The sequence below is a fragment of the Marmota flaviventris genome, chromosome X, assembly GCF_047511675.1.
Source record: "Marmota flaviventris isolate mMarFla1 chromosome X, mMarFla1.hap1, whole genome shotgun sequence".
NCBI lineage: Eukaryota > Metazoa > Chordata > Mammalia > Rodentia > Sciuridae > Marmota > Marmota flaviventris.
Window position 1 is genome coordinate 101,726,297 of NC_092518.1, and position 20,329 is coordinate 101,746,625.

General features: G+C 34.1%; 1 protein-coding gene across 2 annotated transcripts in view; it reads left to right on the forward strand.

Annotated features, from left to right (window-relative positions):
• Wdr44 (WD repeat domain 44) overlaps positions 1-20,329 on the forward strand; it is a 90,085-nt gene that overhangs the window by 41,910 nt on the left and 27,846 nt on the right. For both annotated transcript variants that reach the window (XM_027930826.2, XM_071606204.1), the window contains exons 4-12: positions 326-959; positions 1,686-1,816; positions 2,835-2,930; positions 4,655-4,791; positions 5,454-5,537; positions 10,231-10,337; positions 11,059-11,210; positions 12,950-13,088; positions 14,661-14,725. In XM_027930826.2, the coding sequence (XP_027786627.1) occupies positions 326-959; positions 1,686-1,816; positions 2,835-2,930; positions 4,655-4,791; positions 5,454-5,537; positions 10,231-10,337; positions 11,059-11,210; positions 12,950-13,088; positions 14,661-14,725 (1,545 nt within the window). The remainder of the gene's footprint in view (positions 1-325; positions 960-1,685; positions 1,817-2,834; positions 2,931-4,654; positions 4,792-5,453; positions 5,538-10,230; positions 10,338-11,058; positions 11,211-12,949; positions 13,089-14,660; positions 14,726-20,329) is intronic.

Sequence of the window (20,329 nt, forward strand, 5' to 3'; positions counted from 1 at the left end):
TTTGTTACTATATGCTAACACAGATTCTCTGTTATAATGTTAAAGAGTGTAGATTCTAGAACCCAAATACCTGGGTTTACACCAGCTTCATCACTTATTAGCTCTGACCTTGGGCAAATCACTTGATCCCCACATGCCTTAGTTCCCTCATTTGTACATTGATCACAATAGAAACATAATCTCATAAGGTTGTTGTAAAGATTGAAATTTATAAAGTGATAAGAACATTGCCTGATACGAACTAAGTACTATATAAATTATTAGCTATTAATATGTTTTTATAAATAGCTTCATATTTAAAAAATGCTTTTTAACCTTTCATTAGATAATTGAAAGTATTATTGAGGAAAGTCAGAAAGTACATCTTGAAGATGACTCTTTGGATTCCAATGGAAAAGGACTCTCTGATCAGGCTACTGCCAGTCCTGTTGTATCTGGAACAGATCTTAGTAATGTACCTGGACTGTTAGGCATAGATCAAGTACTACAGGAAGATTCCACAAAGGCAGAGAGTCAGAGTGCATTTGAGGAAACTGAATTAGAATCAAAACAATGTTTTCCATCTGATGATACCTGTGAGAAGTCAGTAGACAAAACCATAAAATTAAATGAAATAAGTTCAACTGAGCAACAGAATGTGCCTGAAATGGAAATAGAAGTATTGAACAAGGAAGCAATGGAAGTAAAACAAAGTGATGTTGTAGATCCTGCATCCTCAAACTCTTCATCTACTAAAGATTTTGCTGCTGTGGAAGAAGTGGCTCCCGCCAAACCCCCAAGGCACCTTACTCCAGAACCTGATATAGTAGCTAGTACAAAGAAGCCTGTTCCAGCACGCCCACCCCCTCCAACTAATTTCCCACCTCCTAGACCCCCACCTCCATCTCGACCTGCTCCACCACCAAGAAAAAAGAAAAGTGAATTGGAATTTGAGGCTCTAAAAACACCGGATCTAGATGGCAAGTATTAATTGAAAAGTAACTGTTTTAATGGGGAGAATTGGGAGTTGAAACTGTTTTGTTTAACTTTCTGCTTTTGCTTCAGTTCATGATTTTTAAAACCAGTAAAACCACACTAATGACCACATTATAAAAATTATTTATTTATTACTAGATAAAATATTTTCATTGGTGATGTTACTATTATTGAACATTTCGTCTAACCTCAAACTTTCACATCTATTACCAGCTGAGAAATAATGTGTCATGGTGAAGTGAACATGGGATATAGAAACTTAAGGTCTAAATTTGAATACTTCACTCCTTACTGTATGAACTGAATAATCTTGAGGAAGTTAAATAACTTGGTTGAACCATGGTTTCTTCATATAAAAAATGAGAGTAATAAAACAACTTTCCTCATAAGCTTGTTTTAGGAACCAAATAAGTGCCGGGCGCAGTGGCACATGCCTGTGATCCCAGTGGCTTGGGAGGTTGAGGCAGGAGGATCGAAAGTTCAAAGCCAGCCTCAGCAACTTAGTGAGGCCCTAAGCAACTTAGTGAGACTGCGTCTCAAAATAAAAATTAAAAAGGTCTGGGGATGTGGCTCAGTGGTTAAGCACCCCAGGGTTCATTTCTCAGTACTAAAAAAAAAAAAAAAAAAGAATCACATAAAAGTTAAAGCACTTTTAAGATATGTTTAAGGGCCTATATAAATGTTAGTTGTTATTATTTTTATCGTTGCAGTACCCAAAGAGAATATTACGTCTGATTCTCTCCTAACTACAACAATGACTTCAGAAAGTACAGTCAGGGATTCTCAGCCTTCTCTTGATTTGGCAAGTGCTACCAGTGGAGATAAAATAGTTACTGCCCAGGTTGGTGAATTAGTGTTATATTTGATATAGGCATTATCAGACTTTCTGCAATTGGATAATTTGTTAATTGTTAAACCCTCTTTCTCCTCCAAGCCAAATAATTTCTTGTCCCCCAAACCTAGCCCCCTTATTTCCCTTATGTAGCTCTGTTACTAACTAGCTGGGTGAGCCTAGTAAGTTATTTGGCATCTGAATCTCAGATGCCCCATTGATAAAATAGAAAAAAAAGTAAATGAAGTATGGCAGGTAGTAGGTATTCAAAACATGACAGATGCTTATTATTGATTACAACTATACTCTTCATTTACCTAAATAATATTGATCAAAATCAGTGGACTTTTATAATTTCCTAATCATAAAAATCTTTTGTACTGGGCAGTGGGCTATACAAAAGACTAAATAACATGAATTTTGCCACAGCCAAATTCTGAGACTCAAGGTTACCTGTGTTTTAGTGGAGGCGGGGCAGGGTAGCAGACTGAGAGGTCTAACACTGTAGTCTTGTTAAAACCTTAAAGCAGAGGTCAGCAGCGATTGTTTTGTAGGCTAAACATGATCATTACATGTTTTTTTTCTTTTAAGCCAAAAATGGTCTTTACATTTTTAAAGAGTTGTTAGAGAAACTGTATGTGAACAAAAAGTAATATTTACTATCTTATCTTGACAGAAAAAAGTTTTCTAACTCCTGCCTTGGAGTTATCCACATACAGCCTGATTAGTAGCAATTTTAGTAGAGAGCTGCTTTTGGGTCAGATTCAAATAGAACATTTACTCATTTTAAGACAAGTAAATTAACAAATAAATATATTTTTATATCATGGGCAGCAATAGTTTTGGTATCTAATGTTTTTCATCATTCAGAGAACAATAAAGGACTGAAATGGAGTATACCATTTAAAGTTTCAGTAGACTCCAATGACTGGATTATAGAATTCTTTAGAACTATGTATAATAATGAATAATTGAATTTATAGATACTGACTCAGTCTACTTTCTGTTTATAAAATTATAATTTCAGGAAAATGGAAAAGCACCTGATGGGCAGACAATAGCAGGTGAAGTGATGGGCCCTCAGAGACCTAGATCCAACTCTGGGAGAGAGCTTACTGATGAGGTAGAATTCGGTTGTCTTTTTTTCCCCATTAAGAATATAAAATGTAAAAATCATAACAAGAAAATAAGAACATTCTGTAAATGGATGATCCTGATAGTTGCCCACCAGTATGAATGTACTTCATGTTATTATAGGTCACCACAGTTAGACTTTTTTTATTGACATTTAACATTTGTACATATTTATGAGGTACAGTATGATTTAATACATGTTTATAATGTGTACATGTACCAGAGTGGTTAGCATTTTCATCCTTTCAGACATTTATCATTTCTGCATTGAAAACCTTTGGACTCTTCTAGTTATTTTAAAATATAGAATAAATGACTGGGGCTGGGGTTGTGGCTTAACGTTAGAGTGTTCACCTAGCACATGCGAGGCACTGGGTTCAATCCACAGTACAAGTAAAAAATAAATAAATAAAATGAAGGGATATGTCCAACTACAACTAAAATACATTTTTAAAAAAGAATAAATGACTGTTAGTCCATAAAGTTATATTGAAAAACAATGAAAATTGAAGATTATCTTAATTTTTTTTGGTGTGCTGTATCTTGCATTCCCTGACTGAAACTTGATATTTTAAGCAGTTAAACAGTAGAATAAACATGTTCAAAGTAGGATCTATATTTTATAAAAAGCAAGTTTATAGATACATGTTTTTATACAAACATAAAGTGGTTTTTATCATTTGAATGGTTTTTACCATTAAAACTTTGTATACATCTATTGCCCAATTTATTCAACAGTCTTGAAGCAAAATATTTTTTAGAACAACACATTTTTTTTAAATTATGACACTTTGGAAAATAGTTTAGCAGTTCCTTGAAATGTTAAACATGATGTTGCCATGACCCAGTAATTCCATTCCTATGCATATACCTAAGCAAAAGTAAAATATGTCCACACAAAAATATACACAGATGTACATAGCAGCATTGTTCATAATTGAAAAAAAAAAAACAGAAAGAACCCAAATGTACATCACTAATGAGTGGATAATGAAATATAGTATATCCATACAATGGTGTGATTTTTAATAATTAAAAGGAATGAAATGCTGATACATGCTACATTGGTGGACCTTGTAAACAGCCTGCTAAATAAAAGAATCCAGCCACAAAAGGCTACATATCATATAATTGGATTTATATGAAATGTCTGGAATGGGTAAATCCATGAGACAAAATCTAGATCAGTAATTTCCAAGGGCAGGAAAGAAAGGGAAATGAGGTATGACTGCTAATGGGTAGGAAATTTTCTTTTGGGGTGATGAAAATATTCTAGCTTAGTGGCAATGGTAGCACAACTCTGTGAACATTCTTTTTTTTTTCTTTTTTGTGCTGGGGAGTGAACACAGGAGCACTCTTATCACTGAACTGCATCCTTAGACTTTTCATTTTTTATTTTGAGACAAGGTCTCACCAAGTTGCCTTGGGCAGCCTCAAAACTTTTTAGTCCTCCTGCCTTAGCCTCCTGTGTAGCTGGGATTACAGGCATGTGCCACCACATCCAACTAACTCTGTGAATATTCTATAAGCCATTGAATTATATGCTTTAAAGGAGTGTATTTTGTGGTATGTGAATTATATATTAATAAAAATGTTTAAAAATTATTGTGCATAGTATTGAATGTATCTAGAAAGTTCTTAAATTTTTGAGGACTTTATAGATTCAAAAAGATAATTAAATTGTAGGTCATCTTGGTGTTATTTTAACCTCAGGAAATTTTAGCCAGTGTAATGATTAAGAACCTAGATACTGGAGAAGAAATACCTTTAAGTCTTGCTGAAGAGAAGCTGCCAACAGGTATTAATCCTCTCACTCTACACATCATGAGAAGGACAAAAGAATATGTAAGGTATGACCTAATGTTGTTATTTATCATTTATAATATTCAGAGTAGTGAAGAATTCTTGAACCATGACAGGCCTTAATTTGGTTTCATTCAGTGTTCTTTATTTAAATATATTATTATATATATTCCTTAACTTTGTTCTTTTTTTATGACTATATAGTTACTTGGAGAAAATAGTATAAATCTTAAATTGCATAGTTTTTAGTTTCTCTTAAGATAACTTATACTAGAGACAATACAAAAACATTGAGGCTTAAAGGCTATATGGGATAAATACTTGGTCTTCTGAAACCTTGCTTTAAGGATGATAAATTTTATAATATTTTATTGTTTTGGTAGGGCTGGGAAATATCTTTAGAGTGAGGCGATTGACTTTACTATATAATATATGTAGATCTTAGGAACAATTTCTAGAAAAGCAAGAACTTTTTATTAAATATAATATATGATGTACCTGTAGAGTTGGAAGGAATATATCCACAAGTTATTTTTAACATTTCTGTGCAGTGCCCAGTTAAAAAAAACTTATTTATAATAAGTTTCTTAGAAGTTACTAAATGGCATTCAGTTTTTATTCTGATAGCTGATTATATAGTAAGTATAAAGAGATTTTTGAGAAATGAAAGAGAAGTGGTTTCTTTTACAATGACTGCTCCTTCTTGTAGTAATGATGCAGCACAGTCAGATGATGAAGAAAAGTTACAATCTCAGCCAACAGATACTGATGGTGGAAGGTTAAAACAGAAAACGTGAGTTAAAAGTATAACCCTTTTCTTTATTTCAAGCATTTATTAGAAAAAAAATATGAGAACTGCTATATTCTTTTAAATCTACATTCTATCCAGCTTAGTATGTCCACCTACCACCACTACTCCCTGCTCCCAGCTGATTGATTATGATGAGTTCCTTAAGGTTGTAGTGGTCAGTTTTAAAGTACCTGACGTAGATAAAATGACCAATAAGTTTTGTATCATCCCTGTATTATTTTTCTGGTGGTAAGTACCAGAAGTATTAGAAGAAAAACATGATTGTCCTTGAATTTGTCTTTCCCCATTCTCTTAATCTCTTTAAATCCTATTAATCTTTCTAAATCCAACTTTGTGAGATTTTTCCTTGCTGCTCCAGTTCATAGCAAATATCTTTTTTCTCAAATTCAGTAATACCTAGAATTCATATAACTTACTTTTCCCTTTTATCATATATTATCTTAAACTCTTTTCTGATTTAAAAAGCAAAACAAGTACATGTTAAACAACTAAGCCATATATTGCAAAAAGATTGTGTTCATACCATCGTGTTGAGATGTCTTGCACAGTAGTGGGCATATGGATTGTGCTTGACTACACAGGTCCTTTAATTGGCAATAATTTGATTTAAAGTCCAAAGTTAATTCTCTACCTAAGTCTAATTTTTTTTCTAGTGTATAACAAAGAAAACATTAAGAATTTTTTAAAAAGATGTACTTAAAAGGTAGATATATAGTGTCACCTCAGATATCTGATACTTGGCTGTCTAGCAATGGCAGCTATCAGGAACCTAAGAATTAGGAATTTTCAGGAGACAGATAAACATCCAAGAAAATATTGTGTAGTCCATGCACTAAAGCTTGTTTTTCTGAGAGAAAAGCTCCTCAGGTTTATTCAAAGCAATTATACTATGTTTCATAAATCATTTTTTAAAATCTGTTCATTTAGTGTTCAATGAGCTCACAGCAAAACAGAAGCAATAAAACTGTTACAACATGTAAGTTGACACATAAGAATATCAGGTAATCTGATTGTAAGGCCATGATAAGAAAATTTATAAAAGAACTCATACATAGCACAACTGTCCTTAGAGCAGTACTTTTCAACATCTCCTCATGCCACGACACACATAAATTTATTAATATTTGCACTAAATACTGGTTAAAACTGATGAGGCAGCTGATGGCCAGAAGAGATTGGCCCAGAGTTCTGGCTTCCCTTGACCATGTTCATTGGCTTTGAAGTCCAAAGGGAAACCAATAGTATGGCCAGACCGCAACCTGTTGGAAAGGCTCTATGTGTATTAAAGAACAGTAAAAATGGTAACAGTGGGACTACACATCAAGGAAGGAGCCAGGAGAGGTGGCACACACCTGTAATCCCAGTGGCTTGGAGGCTGAAGCAAGAGGATCATGGGTTCAAAGACAGTCTCAACAACTTAGTGAGACCCTGATTCAAAATAAAATATTTTGGGGATGTAACTCAGTGTTTAAGTGCCCCTGGGCTCAATTCCAGGTACCAAGAAAAAGAGAGAAAGAAAACTTAATTGAACATTACATGCCATTTTAAGAATGCATGAAATTTTATGTTTTAGAAATATTCTCATCTGAAATGGTTAAAATGTTTTCTTGTCTTTTAAAGTAGTAAAACCTATTGTCGTCCAGAGAATATAACTTTAGGGTTAGAGGTAGTGGAGACTTTATATTGGTTTTAGAAGTGGTTTGTCTTCTGTTTTGTCTGGTTATCAAAAGTAATAATAGAAATGCATAAAATAGAAAATGAAAGTTTCTTATAATCTCACCCCCAGAAATAATCAATGCAATAGTTTAGTGTATTCTCCACAGAATTTTTTTTCTCACAATATTGCGATTTATATTGTGCTTAATAGTTAACTTGTTTTTTTTTTAAATCTAATACATTATAAATATCTCTTTATATCGGTACCAGTAATAAACATTGCAGTCTTTCTATGAGCCAGGCCTAGGAGTTAAGTGCTGGGTATACATCAGTTAAGACAGTCTCCATTCTCATAAAATTTCAAGTTAAATGGAAGAGACAGATGTAAACATGAAATTACACAGATAAATCCAACTAGGTATGTACTAATGGTTAGAAAACTGAGGCTGGGGGGAATGCCATGGGAGTATGTAATAGGAAAACTGGTCCTAAAGTCAAGGAAGGTCTTTTTGAGAGAGAATTATTTGATCTGAGGCCTAAAAGGTGAATAGGAATTATCCAGGAGAAGACTCTTCTAGGTTGAAACAACCACAAGTACAGAGGTTTTGAAGTGACTGGGAGCTTGGAACATTTAATGAACTGAGGTTTGGGCACTGGGCAAGGGGGTACATGCCTGTAATCACACCAGCTCAGGAGGCTTAGGCAGGAGGATCACAAGTCCAAAGCCAGCCTCAGCAACTTGCTGAGACCATGTCTCAAAATTTAAAAAAATAAAAATTAAATGGTTTGGGGATGTGGCTCAATGAGTCATTAAGCACCCCTGGGTTCAATCCCTGGTACCAAAAAAAGAAGAAAGAACTGAGGTTTGCCTCATTCATTTATTATATTCCATACCAGCACTTATATCCATTCCCCTGTTGATTAAAATGTATTTCTGTATCTTACTTATTCTAAAAACCGTGACAGTAAACATCTTTTTTTTAAACCAGTAACATATAGGCATTTATTATCATTATTAAGTCTTATGTACTATACATAATTGTATATTCTGTACTTCATTTCCCACATTTTTATTGGTGCAGTTATAATTGTATATAATGGTAGAATTTGTAGTTGCATAATTGTACATGTACATAATATAACAATATAGTTTGACCAATATCATTCCCCAGTATTCCCCCCCTCCCTACTGCCTCCCCTGCTCCCTTTCCTCTATTCTACTCATCTTCCTTATTTTTTCATAAGATTGAACATCATGTGTGTGTGTGTGTATTTGTGCATTAGTTATCAACTCTTTTTATTTTTTTTAAATTGAATACATTATAGCGATATATAATAATAGGGTTCATTTTGACATATTCATAAATGCATGTTACATAGTTTTTTTCTATTTTAATCTCTAGTACTACTCCTCCCACCCCCACTCCCTTATCCCCTTCCTATACTCTCTTGGACTTCCTTCTATTTACTTTTTTTTTTGGTTCCAGGGATTGAATGCAAGGGCACTCAAACACTGAGCCACATCCCCAGTCCTATTTATTTATTGATTGATTGACTGATTTTGAGACAGGTTCTCACTAAGTTGCTTAGGGCCTCTCTAAACTGCTGAGGCTAACTTTGAATTTGTGATCCTCCTCCTGACCTCCTGGGATTACAGGAGTGCACCACCACAACTGGCTTACTCATTTATTTTTAATTGATACATTATAGTTATATATAAACTTGGGATGCATTGTGGTATATGCATATGAATATAGCATAAGTTGGTCAATTTCATTTCCCAGTTCTTCCCCTTTCCCTTCCCTCCTTCCTTCCCCTGGTTCTGCCCTTTCTAATGTACTGATCTCCCTTCTGTTTGTTGTTGTTGTTTGCTTGTTTGTTTGTTTGGGGTACCAGGGATTGAACTCAGGGTCACTCGACCACTGAGCCACATCCCCAGCCCTATTTTGTATTTTATTTAGAGACAGAGTCTCACTGAGTTGCTTAGCACCTCACCATTGCTAAGACTGGCTCTGAACTTGCAATCCTCCTGTTTTAGCCTCCTGAGCCTCTGGGATTACAGGCGTACACCACCATGCTCAACTTTTTGTTCATTTTGGTTTTTTGTTTTGTTTGTTTGTGGTGCTGGCTATTAGAACCCAGGGCCTTGTGCATGAAAGGCAAGCACTCTACCAACTGAGATATATCCCCAGCCCTTCCTTCTGATTTTGTAAGGCACCTTTTTTCCCCTTTTTTCTCTTTAGTTTCCTCAAAAATTTAGCTATTTTTAAAAATAGTATCATTAATATCATACATTTCCATGGATTAGTAAAAATTACCCTTGATTTGTAAATTATTTTGCTTTAAATATTATGTAGTGTGATTTGCTTCTTAATACATGAAATTTGAAACTTAGACTATGGAAAAAGAAATAGTTATATCCTCTTTGAAGAAGCTTAAAATAAATACTTGTGTTAACATTGTGTTTTAGAGTACCTACCAGGAAAGTTTAGTCTAATTTTATATGCACATACCTAGACTGAAAGAGAATGAGCAAAGGACCACCTTAGGCTACTAAAGCATTCTATTTTATAAGTAAATACCTCTTTACCCTTTCTTTTTATTGGTAAAATATGTTTAAAAGGACTACTTTCTAAGCAGTCTTCTCAAAGTGATTCTCTCTACATCTTCATGGCTTCACCCCAGACTCCAGATCACATTATCTGTGTGTGGGGCATGAGTACCTGGATTTTAAATATTCCCTTCCCCACCCAACACCTGCTAATCAATTATTCACCATAGAAAGCTGATACCCTTGAATATATGATACTATAAATTAGGCAAAACTGCCTATATTTCCTTGGTAATATATTGACTAGAATATATTTATTCCAAGGAACATGAAAACTCAAACACCTACTATTTATGTGAAAAATTCATTTCAAAGTAATGTATCAGTCACAGTTAATGTGTTTATCTGTGAATTGTTAACCTTTAACAATTAGTTGAGTTAATAAATATATTTTATATTTTTGTTAAGGACTCAACTTAAGAAGTTCCTTGGAAAATCAGTAAAGAGAGCAAAGCATCTTGCTGAGGAATATGGTGAACGTGCTATAAATAAAGTTAAAAGTGTAAGAGATGAAGGTAAATAATACAAGATATTTCAATTGAGTGTTCATTAAATTGGTAATCATCTCATCTTAGCCTATAGTTTATAAGGAACACTATTTTATTGAATGTATTAAACCTTTATTGCTAATATCTTAGTTGTGTTTCAGTAAATTATGAGTTACTATATCACTTAATTTTTTATAAGTGCAAAGGTAAATGCATTTATATAATTATTATGTCTACATTTGGTGATTATGACAACCTGGAAAGGTTGATTATTCAGTAATCAGTTGTAACTTAATTTTGTAAGGTTATTTAGTTTTTATAAATATTTTCAAAATTTATTACATTTTCTAAATTTGCACAGATCTTAACTTCTGTGCCTTTGCCATTATTACTTCATTTTTAATTTAATAAACACTTATATTGTAATTATTCTGTGCCAGTTTCTAAGCACTTTCATTTGTGTTCATCCATTTAATACCATAAAAAACCCTATGAGATAAATACCATCGTTATTCCCATTTCATAGTTGAAAGAAGTGAGAGGCATAGAAAGTTCACATAGACAATAAATAACAGAATTGGATTTGAACCCAGATAACCTGGAACTAAGATTTCATGTTCTTCACCAATGTTATGTAGGAATAGCTAAATTTTTTTCTCTATTTAATGAATTTTCTTGATAAGCAGTAGATATGAAAGTAGCTATATGTATATTAGCTAGTAATGGCTTCTGTTGCTTTTCTCTTCAGTGTTTCATACTGATCAAGATGATCCTTCATCAAGTGATGATGAAGGGATGCCATATACAAGACCAGTTAAATTCAAAGCGGCACATGGTTTCAAAGGACCTTATGATTTTGATCAGATCAAAGTGGTACAAGATCTTAGTGGAGAACATATGGTAACCAACCTTTTCATTTTTCAGGATTGATACTGTTTTTGTTAAGAGAAATACTTTGGCTTTATAAAATTGATCTCTAGTTATTAATATGCATGCACACACACATGTACTTTTGCTAGCCTGACTCAAGAAAAGTACATTTATATTAGTGTAATTTTAATGAATAAGTGATACAGAGTCTATCTCTTAATTACAGGTTGAGAGGTATTGAATATGTAAACTCTAAGCTTCTATCCTTAATAAAACTATGCCAAGGTATCAAACTTTAAAGCAGTTAAATTAGAGTATGATCTGTCTCTATGAAAAATTTAAGATATTTCCCAATATATTTTAAATAATTTTAATAAATATTTCAGAAGCCCAATATATATTTTAAAATGAGACACTCAGTTAAAACAAGGAAGAAAGTAGAAGTTTACATTCCATCAGAATTCAAGTATATCAACAAAGATCAAAGTACACCAATAGCATTACAGTTATCTTTGAAAATCTAGGAACACAAAGAACACAGCGATAGAGCTCAGAGATGGATAAGTGATGCTGTGTTCTTGATCAGGGAATCTATTTAGAATTTAAATCTAAAAGTTGGCTTAACTAGAAGGAAGCAACCATAAACAACAGATGGCAGCCAGATTGGAACTTAAATTTAGGTGCTTATAATCTGCACATAAAATGTTTGAGTTGATTAAAGTACCTAACCTGATGAATTTTCTTGTACTATTTTGACTTCCTTGTTATTTGCCATTTTAAATAAAATCCCATTGTAGTAGACTCCAAATGACAAGTGTTTATTGCTCTTGAACTTCATAGAATGAATGTTATTGCAGTAAATGAGCTTTTGCTTCTAACTTGGGTAGTCTTTTTGATACATCTAGATGGGCATTATAGAATTGTTGTCATAGTATTTGCCTCTTCCAATTTAAGGATTCATATTCTTTAGCCCACCCCACCCCCATATGTTACAGAACCTTGTTTCTAGGGAACAAAAGCAGGATGAGACCACACTATTCCAATATTTCTTCCTAAGTACCCAATGCCATGAGATTCGTGGCCAAGTGAGCTTTATTTTTCCTCAGCCCTGGTTAGGGAGGCTGTTTGGAAGAGAGAGCTCTCTCTTCCCACTTCATGTTCAGCTAGGCGACAAAGATCCCAAACTAGGGCTTGTACTTTCTAAGATATCTGGCTACCTCAGAATGCTTATTTTCATTAATATGTGGATAGAGTTTGGGGTACTGAACTTGTAAATTATGGGAAACTACAACTATCTTATCCCACCTTTTCTCTGAAGGTCTCCCTTTGTGGTATTATAGCACCATTGGACTTTTGACTGTGAAGGTCATTATTAATGTGAGCATTATCTTTCATAAAAAAATATTTTTACTTGGGGCTGGGGTTGTGGCTCAGCGGTAGAGTGCTCACCTAGCACATGTGAGACACTGAGTTCGATCCTCAGCATCACATAAAAAGTAAATTAATTAAATAAAGGTATTGTGTCCAATTTTAGTTGTAGATGAACACAATACCTTTTTATTTGTTTGTTTGTTTGTTTGTTTATTTGTTTATGTGGTGTTGAGGATTGCACCCAATGCTTCACACGTGCTAGGCAAGCTCTCTACCACAGCCCCAGCCCATGAACATTATCTAAGATATGTATAATTTGGCATCATTTTAAACTTTGACTTAAAGTTGCATCTCTAAACTTTCAAAATAACAACCTGAAACTTCTTTTGTTTTCACAGGGAGCTGTTTGGACCATGAAATTTTCTCACTGTGGCCGGTTACTTGCCTCAGCTGGACAAGACAATGTAGTGAGAATATGGGCTTTAAAAAATGCTTTTGATTATTTCAACAATATGCGAATGAAATACAATACTGAAGGTATCTTTCATTTATTTAAAAATCTACAGAAATCTGGAATTTTTACATTTTAGGTACAGTAGAGGTTGAGCATATTGAGCATCCCTAATCCCAAACTCCAAAATCCAGAATGCTCTCTACACTTGTTGAACACTGGCATCATGCTCAACAATTTTTTAATTTTAGAGCATTTCAGGTTTCAGATTTTTAGATTGGGGATGCTAAACTGATAGAGTATATGCAGATATTCCACAATCTGAAGAACTCCAGAATCTGATAAGGGATATGCAGTCTACAATGCCCTCCTTATCTGTCTGTCATTTGGTTACTTAAAAATAAGACAGAAGTCAGCAGCTAAAAGCCTCTAAAGCCAAATGAAAAGAACTATCACAAAGCTTTTGATTTATTCCTTGTCAAGCATCAACCATTGAGAACAAAGCTATTTGATTCCCCATGGCAACCTTCAAATTTATCCTAGGTTTAAGGAAGGAAAGATCTCATTAAACTGTAAAAAGAATGAAAGTAGTATGTACACCTTAAAGAATGTAAAGAATGATTAAGGAAATAGCCATGAAAATTAGGCCCAAATTGTCAATATATCAAGGAGTATATGAAAAAATGTGAAGTGGAAAAGAAAACCCTCAGAATATTAGGTATACAAACACCTATGTTTATATATAGATAGATAGCTACTCACCTATGTAAAAATGTTTGTCTTGTGGTAAGTTATCAGGAAATGTAAAATTGATGTAAATAGGGGCTTTTCATTTATGGGATTCTTTTCTTATTATTTAGCAGCATAATACATTTTCTCCATAAACCTCTCCCTCCCAGTCACCTAAGGCTGAAAACAAGAAGTTAAGAATAGGAAAAGGAGAATAGAGGTAGCCATTGATGAGAATATAGAGTACATTCAAAGCATCAATTTAAGGAATATAGAAATCTAGAGAGATTTTTTAAACTGGCAAGCTAGGACTCATGTTTTTTAGAAAACTCTTGTGAATTTATTTGCATTATATTGTAATATATATAATTGAAGGTAATGATGAGTTTAGCAAGAAATTAAACTGTTTTTACAATATAGTGAGGTTTTTTAGTATTAGTTGTTTATCATTTCTTTAATTGCCCTTCCTAAAGCAAAAAGACTATTTCAGTGGCCCTTGAGACAGAGACATAGCTACAGTCTTGACCCTTCCTTGCCCCTTTCTTGTTCCTCCTGCTATTTGTTATAATTAATAAGAATGTATTCACTATGAATACTTGGAACTTGCAAGTTCCAAGCCAGCCTATACTTTCTGAAAATAGAAAGGACTGAGGATGTAGCTCAGTAGTAAAGTGCCCCCGGGTTCAATTCCCAGTACCATAAAGAAAAAAAAAATATATATATATATATATATATATAATTTATTTTATATATATATTTGCTTTTGGTGCTTATATATATAGTAGGGTAATACTTGTATAAAAAGTATATTTTTCCAGAATATATCCTATGATTTATTAGGCATTACTGTGTTATTATTTATGATTATTTTTTGTTTGGGTGGATATGTGTACATATATGCCTTTTTACAATTATTATGCTGTTTTTAGGACGTGTATCCCCGTCACCTTCTCAGGAAAGTCTAAATTCATCAAAATCTGATACAGATACAGGGGTATGTTCATTGTTTTATGGTTACTATTATGAAATCTATGATTTGTTTGCAATAAAGTACCTTTTATTAATCAGAAATTACAGTTGTTTGAAGACACTTAAAGTATTATATAGAATTTATAGCAAGATTTTCTCATTCTTGAGAATATTCTAAAAAATCTGTTGTTTATATAAATATATTCATACCCTATCCATTAGTAAGTATCCTTAATTCTTAGTTGAGAAATTTTATATTTTCATATCCTCTCTCTCTTTTTTTTCAATTTTAAACCAGCTTTATTTTATTATTTTTCTACACTTTTAATTGGTACATTATAGTTATACATAATGACAGAATTTGTGGTTACATATTCATATATGCATATAATATAACAATATAATTTGGTAAATATCACTCCCTAGCACTTCCCCTTTTCCTCCCTATCTCCCACCCCCTGTTTCCTTTCCTCTACTGATCTCCCTTTGATTTTCATGAGATCTACCCCCACCTTTCTTTTTCCATTTTCCTCTCTATATTCCACATATAAGAGAAAACATTTGACCCTTGACGTTCTGAATTTGGCTTATTTTGCTTAACATAATGGTGTCTAGTTCCATCCATTTTCCTCCAAGTGACATAAGTTCATTTTTCTTTATAAAGTTCATTTGTGTATATATGCCATATTTTTTTATCCATTCATCTGTTCATGGACACCTAGACTCATTCCATAGATTGTCTATTGTGAATTGTGCTGCTATAAACGAGTATGCATATATCACTATAGTATGATGATTTTAATTCTTCAGGATAAATACCAAGATATGGTATAGGTGAATTGTATTGTAGTTGCCTAGTCTTTTCAGGAACCTCCATCCAGATTTCCTTAGTGGTTGGACTACTTATGTAGGCACTCATACCTATAAACTTCCTTCTTAGAACTGCCTTCCTAATGTCCCAAAGGTTATGGTATGTTATATCACTATTCTCATTTGAGTCTAAGAATTTTTAAATTTCTCCCTTGATTTCTCCTATCACCCATTCGTCTTTCAGAATTGTATCTTTTAATCTCCATGTGTTTACATAGTTTCTTTAGTGTTTTGTTTGTTGATTTTGAATTTCATTCCATAAGATGCAAGGGATTATATCAAAAATGTTTTTTTTATTTGCTAATAGTTGCTCTGTGGCCTAAAATATGGTCTATTTTGGAGAAGATTCCATGAGCCACTGGGAAGAAAATGTATTCAGCTGTTGTTGAATGAAATATTCTATAGACGTCTGTTAAGATCATTTGGTTTATAATAATTTTCAGGTCAAAATAGTCTTTACTGAGTCTGGATGACTTATCTAATGGTGAGAGAGGTGTGTTGAAATCACCTAGTAATGTTTTACTGGTGTCTGAGGTTTCAATTTGAGTGGTGTCTCCTTTATATGAATTGGTTATACTAATGGTTAGGCATAAATATTTATTATTATTATATCTTCTTGTTGGATTATTCTCTTTACCAGTATGAGGTGAACTTCTTTGTCTCTTCTGACAAAGAAGTTCAAATTTTGGTTTCAAATACAAGACTTACTCCTGCTTATTTTCAGGCTCCATTCACATAGTATATCAATCTCTGTCCTTTCATTTTCAGCCTGTGGCTATATTTGCCTGTAAGGTGCATCTTTTGCAAACAACATGTAGTTGGGTCTTGCTTTTTAATCCATTCTGCCAGCCTATGTCTTTACATTAAGTAAGTTCTGTAATGATGGTTTAGTAGTCGTAAATTCTTTTAGTTTCTACTTATTTTGGAAGGTTTTTATTTCCTTTTCAATTTTGAAGGATAGCTTTACTGGATATAGCAATCTTGGCTGACAGTTTGTTTTTTTTTTTTTTTTTCCTTCTTTCCGGAACATGGAACACATCATTATAAGTTCTTCTGGCTTTTAGAGTTTGCACAGGGAAATTGGAAATTATTCTGATTGGCTTGCCTCTAAATGTGACCTGACATTTTTCTCTTGAGGCCTTTAAAATTCTATCCTTGTTCTGTATTCGAGGCATTTTAATTATAATGTTTTTGTGGAGAGGTTCTTTTTATCTTGTCTGGATATCCATTTCATTCTCAAGGTTTAGAAAATTTTCTGTTGTTTTCCCTAAAAAGGTTATCCATTCCATTAGCCTGTATCCCACAACTCTCTTCAGTTCCAATGATTCTTAAATTTGGTTTGTTTATGTTGTCCCAGAGTTCTTGTATATTCTGATCATTGTTACTTATTTTATTTTCTTTAATGCTGAGTGTTCAAGGCTGGTGATTTTGTCTTCCATTTCTGAGATCCTGTCTTCAGCATGGCCTACTCTATTAGAGATACTTTCAACTGAATATTTTATTTGATTTATTGTGACTTTCATTTACAATATTTGTTTTGTTTTTCAATGTCTCTATCTTCATATTGAATTTCTCATTCATATCCTGTATTGACTTCCTTAATTCATTCAGTTGTCTTACTATGTTCTCTGGGAATTCTTTGATCATCTTTATAATCATTCTTTCAAATTCTTTATCTGATATTTCATCCACTTCAGTATCTTTGGGGTCAGTTGCTGTTGAATAATGAAATTTACGTGTCGTGTTACCTTTTTTTCCCATATTTCTTGTATTCCTATGTTGGATTTTATGCATCTCTTAGAAAGGATTTCTCTTCCACGCTTATGTGGTTCTTTTTAGGGTACAGTCTTCACTTGCCAAGGGTGTCCTAGAGTGATCTAGGTTGAGACCTCCTCATAGGTCTGGTATACTTTGTGTTAATTCTGTTTTTTTTGTTTTGTTTTGTTTGTTTTGTTGCTGTAACAGTTTATGTCCATGAGTGGGACCTGAGGGCCCACCTCTTGCCATTTCTACTTGGGGCCTGGTTGTTAGTCTGGGTTTTTGTCTCTTCTATTCTTTGTATCAAAGTACAGCTGAAGTTTGGGTGTTGTTAATTTGTTTGTGGAACAAGTTGCACTCTCTTGTGGTTGAATTTAGTTCAGCAATAGTCTCTACTCCGTGAACTTGTAGTATCCCCATAGATCCCCAGAACCTCACAGAGTAGGAAGAAACAAACAATAGTAAAAAAAAACAATGCAAGCAATTCACAGCATTAAAATAAATACCTGGGGCTAGGGTTGTGGCTCAGTGGTAGAGCCTTTGCCTAGCATGTGTGAGGCACTGGGTTCAATTCTTAGCACCGCATATAAATAAATAAAAATAAAGGTCCATTGACAACTAAAAAATAAATTAAAAAAATAAAGGCCGGTCACAGTGGCACACGCCTGTAATCCCAGCGGCTTGGGAGGTGGAGGCAGGAGGATCGCAAGTTCAAAGCCAGCCTCAGCAAATTAGCGAGGTACTAAGTAACTCAGTGAGACCCAGTCTCTAATAAAATAGGGCTGGGGATGTGACTCAATTGTTGAGTGCCCCTGAGTTCAATCCCGAGTACCCCCCAAAAATAAAAATAAAATAAATACCTGGTTCCTACTATGACATCTATAAGGTTAATTACCACAAAACACATAAATGATGGGGTCAGCAGTTACCAACAGCAAAAAAGAAAATAAGTAACCATAAACTAGATCTTGCAGTAAAACAAACAGTAGGCGTCAACTATGTCATCCATAGCAGTAGTAAGTAATTAATGGGTAAAGGAGTTATATAAACCAATTAGTTCTAAAATATCATCAAAATTACAGTTAATTAATGGAAAAGGTTATAAGAAGGGAGAAAGATGTTTATGACTTTAAAAGGTGAACAAAGAATGGAAAAGATGTATCACATGATGATTATAAGAAAGGAGAAGAAAAAATCTGAAAAACAAAGAAGAGAGAGAATGAGAGAATTTGGCTATTCTGAAGAAAAGAGAGAGACAAATATGTATATATGTATGGAAGGATATATATATATATATATATACACACACACACACACACACACACATATACATATCTTCATGAACCAATTAACACAGCAAGAATTTAAAAATAAAGAAAAGAAAAATATTCTTAATGAAAAATGAAGGAATCATCTCTACTGATGTGGTCAAGGTAATCAACAAAAATGGATGGTCACTCTCTAGCCCAACTGTCTTTTCTTTCCATTTCTTCTTAGGCTATGTACTAAGAGAGAGAAAGGAAGGGCTGGGGATAGTGAACCCCTTCTTTTTGTGTTGTTCTTCAAGCTGCCAGTTGGAGTGTCCTAAGACTGAAGCTGGTTGAAATAAGTCTCAGCTTCCCTTCTCACCAATATAAGGTAGTATGGAATGGGAAGTACTATCAGTTGGAGTTTTGTCTGCACAGACCAGTTGGATGCAACCTCAGGATGGGATTACTGCAGAGTTCTACAAGTCGAGTTCCTTTGGCTGGGGCTTAGGTCTAATCAGGGCTTATGGGCTTTGTTGGGTGGTACCTGCTTTGGAGAAATTAGATCAACACACCCCTAGGGCCTGGTGGTTGCCAGTCTGTTGGGAGTCTGGATATCAGGAGCCTCCTAAGAATTCTACTTATGATGCAGTGGAGTCAATCCTCCACATACTCTGCTGCCCATAGCATTCACACTTGCTTGTTCAGATTCCTGACTTGCTTCAGCTGGTCATGTGAGCTACCAGACTCAAAGGAAAAGCAAATTGGGCTCCCCTTCGCTTTTCTGACTTGAATCCGCCTTTTTTCTCTGTGTGATGTTTCCTTCCCGTTCTGCTATGTACACCTTAAGTCACATGGCATGCATTTGCTGAGACAACATGGCAGTGTTTGCTATGATCTCCTGGCTCCACATCAGTAGCTGCATTGTGGCTGCCTCAAGATGGCTCCGCCTCAGCTCTCCATGGCCAGTTGGGAAATTGGGAAACATAGGGCAGTTTTCAAACACTAGTTCACAGTGCAACCTCTGGATTATCTAAGTTCAGTCTGCTTTTCTGATCTTAGGTTTTTTTCATACCAAATCTGTCCATTGTGTTTCTCTCTGTATTATCCCTCTCCCCTGGTGAACCAGCTCCCTTAATGGCTTGGCTCTAATGTACTCTTTCTTCTTTGTTTAATATGTCCAAATTTCTGAGTCTCTAAGACACTCTGACTGTCCAGTATTGAATTTTAGTGAACTTCCTCTTTCACCCACCTTGCTGAGAAGTTGCTTAAATCCCTAGCCACAGAGCAAGTAGGAATACAGCCTTCTTCTAATCCACCATCTCGAATCCTCCTCTTTCTCTTTCTTGCTATCCATGAGAAGACATAGAAAATAAAAGGAGTAGAATCCAAAAAAAAAAAAAGAAAACAACAGTTTCTTCCGTTAGAGTTGACAAATAAAAAATTTTGATATTTAAAGATTGCCAGATAGTGAATAATATTACTTAAGGTACCAAACTACTAATGTAAACTTAAATTTTTTTTAAAATATTTATTTTTTAGTTGTAGTTGGACACAAACCTTTATTTTATTTGTTTGCTTTTATGTGGTGCTGAGGATCGAACCCAGGGACTCACACGTGCTAGGCAAGAGCCTACCACTGAGCCACAACACCAGCCCATGTAAACTTAAATTTAAAAAAAAAAATCTCCCTCCCTCAGATTCATGTTAGATACTTTTAAAATAATAATAATGAATGCCATTTTATGATTTAT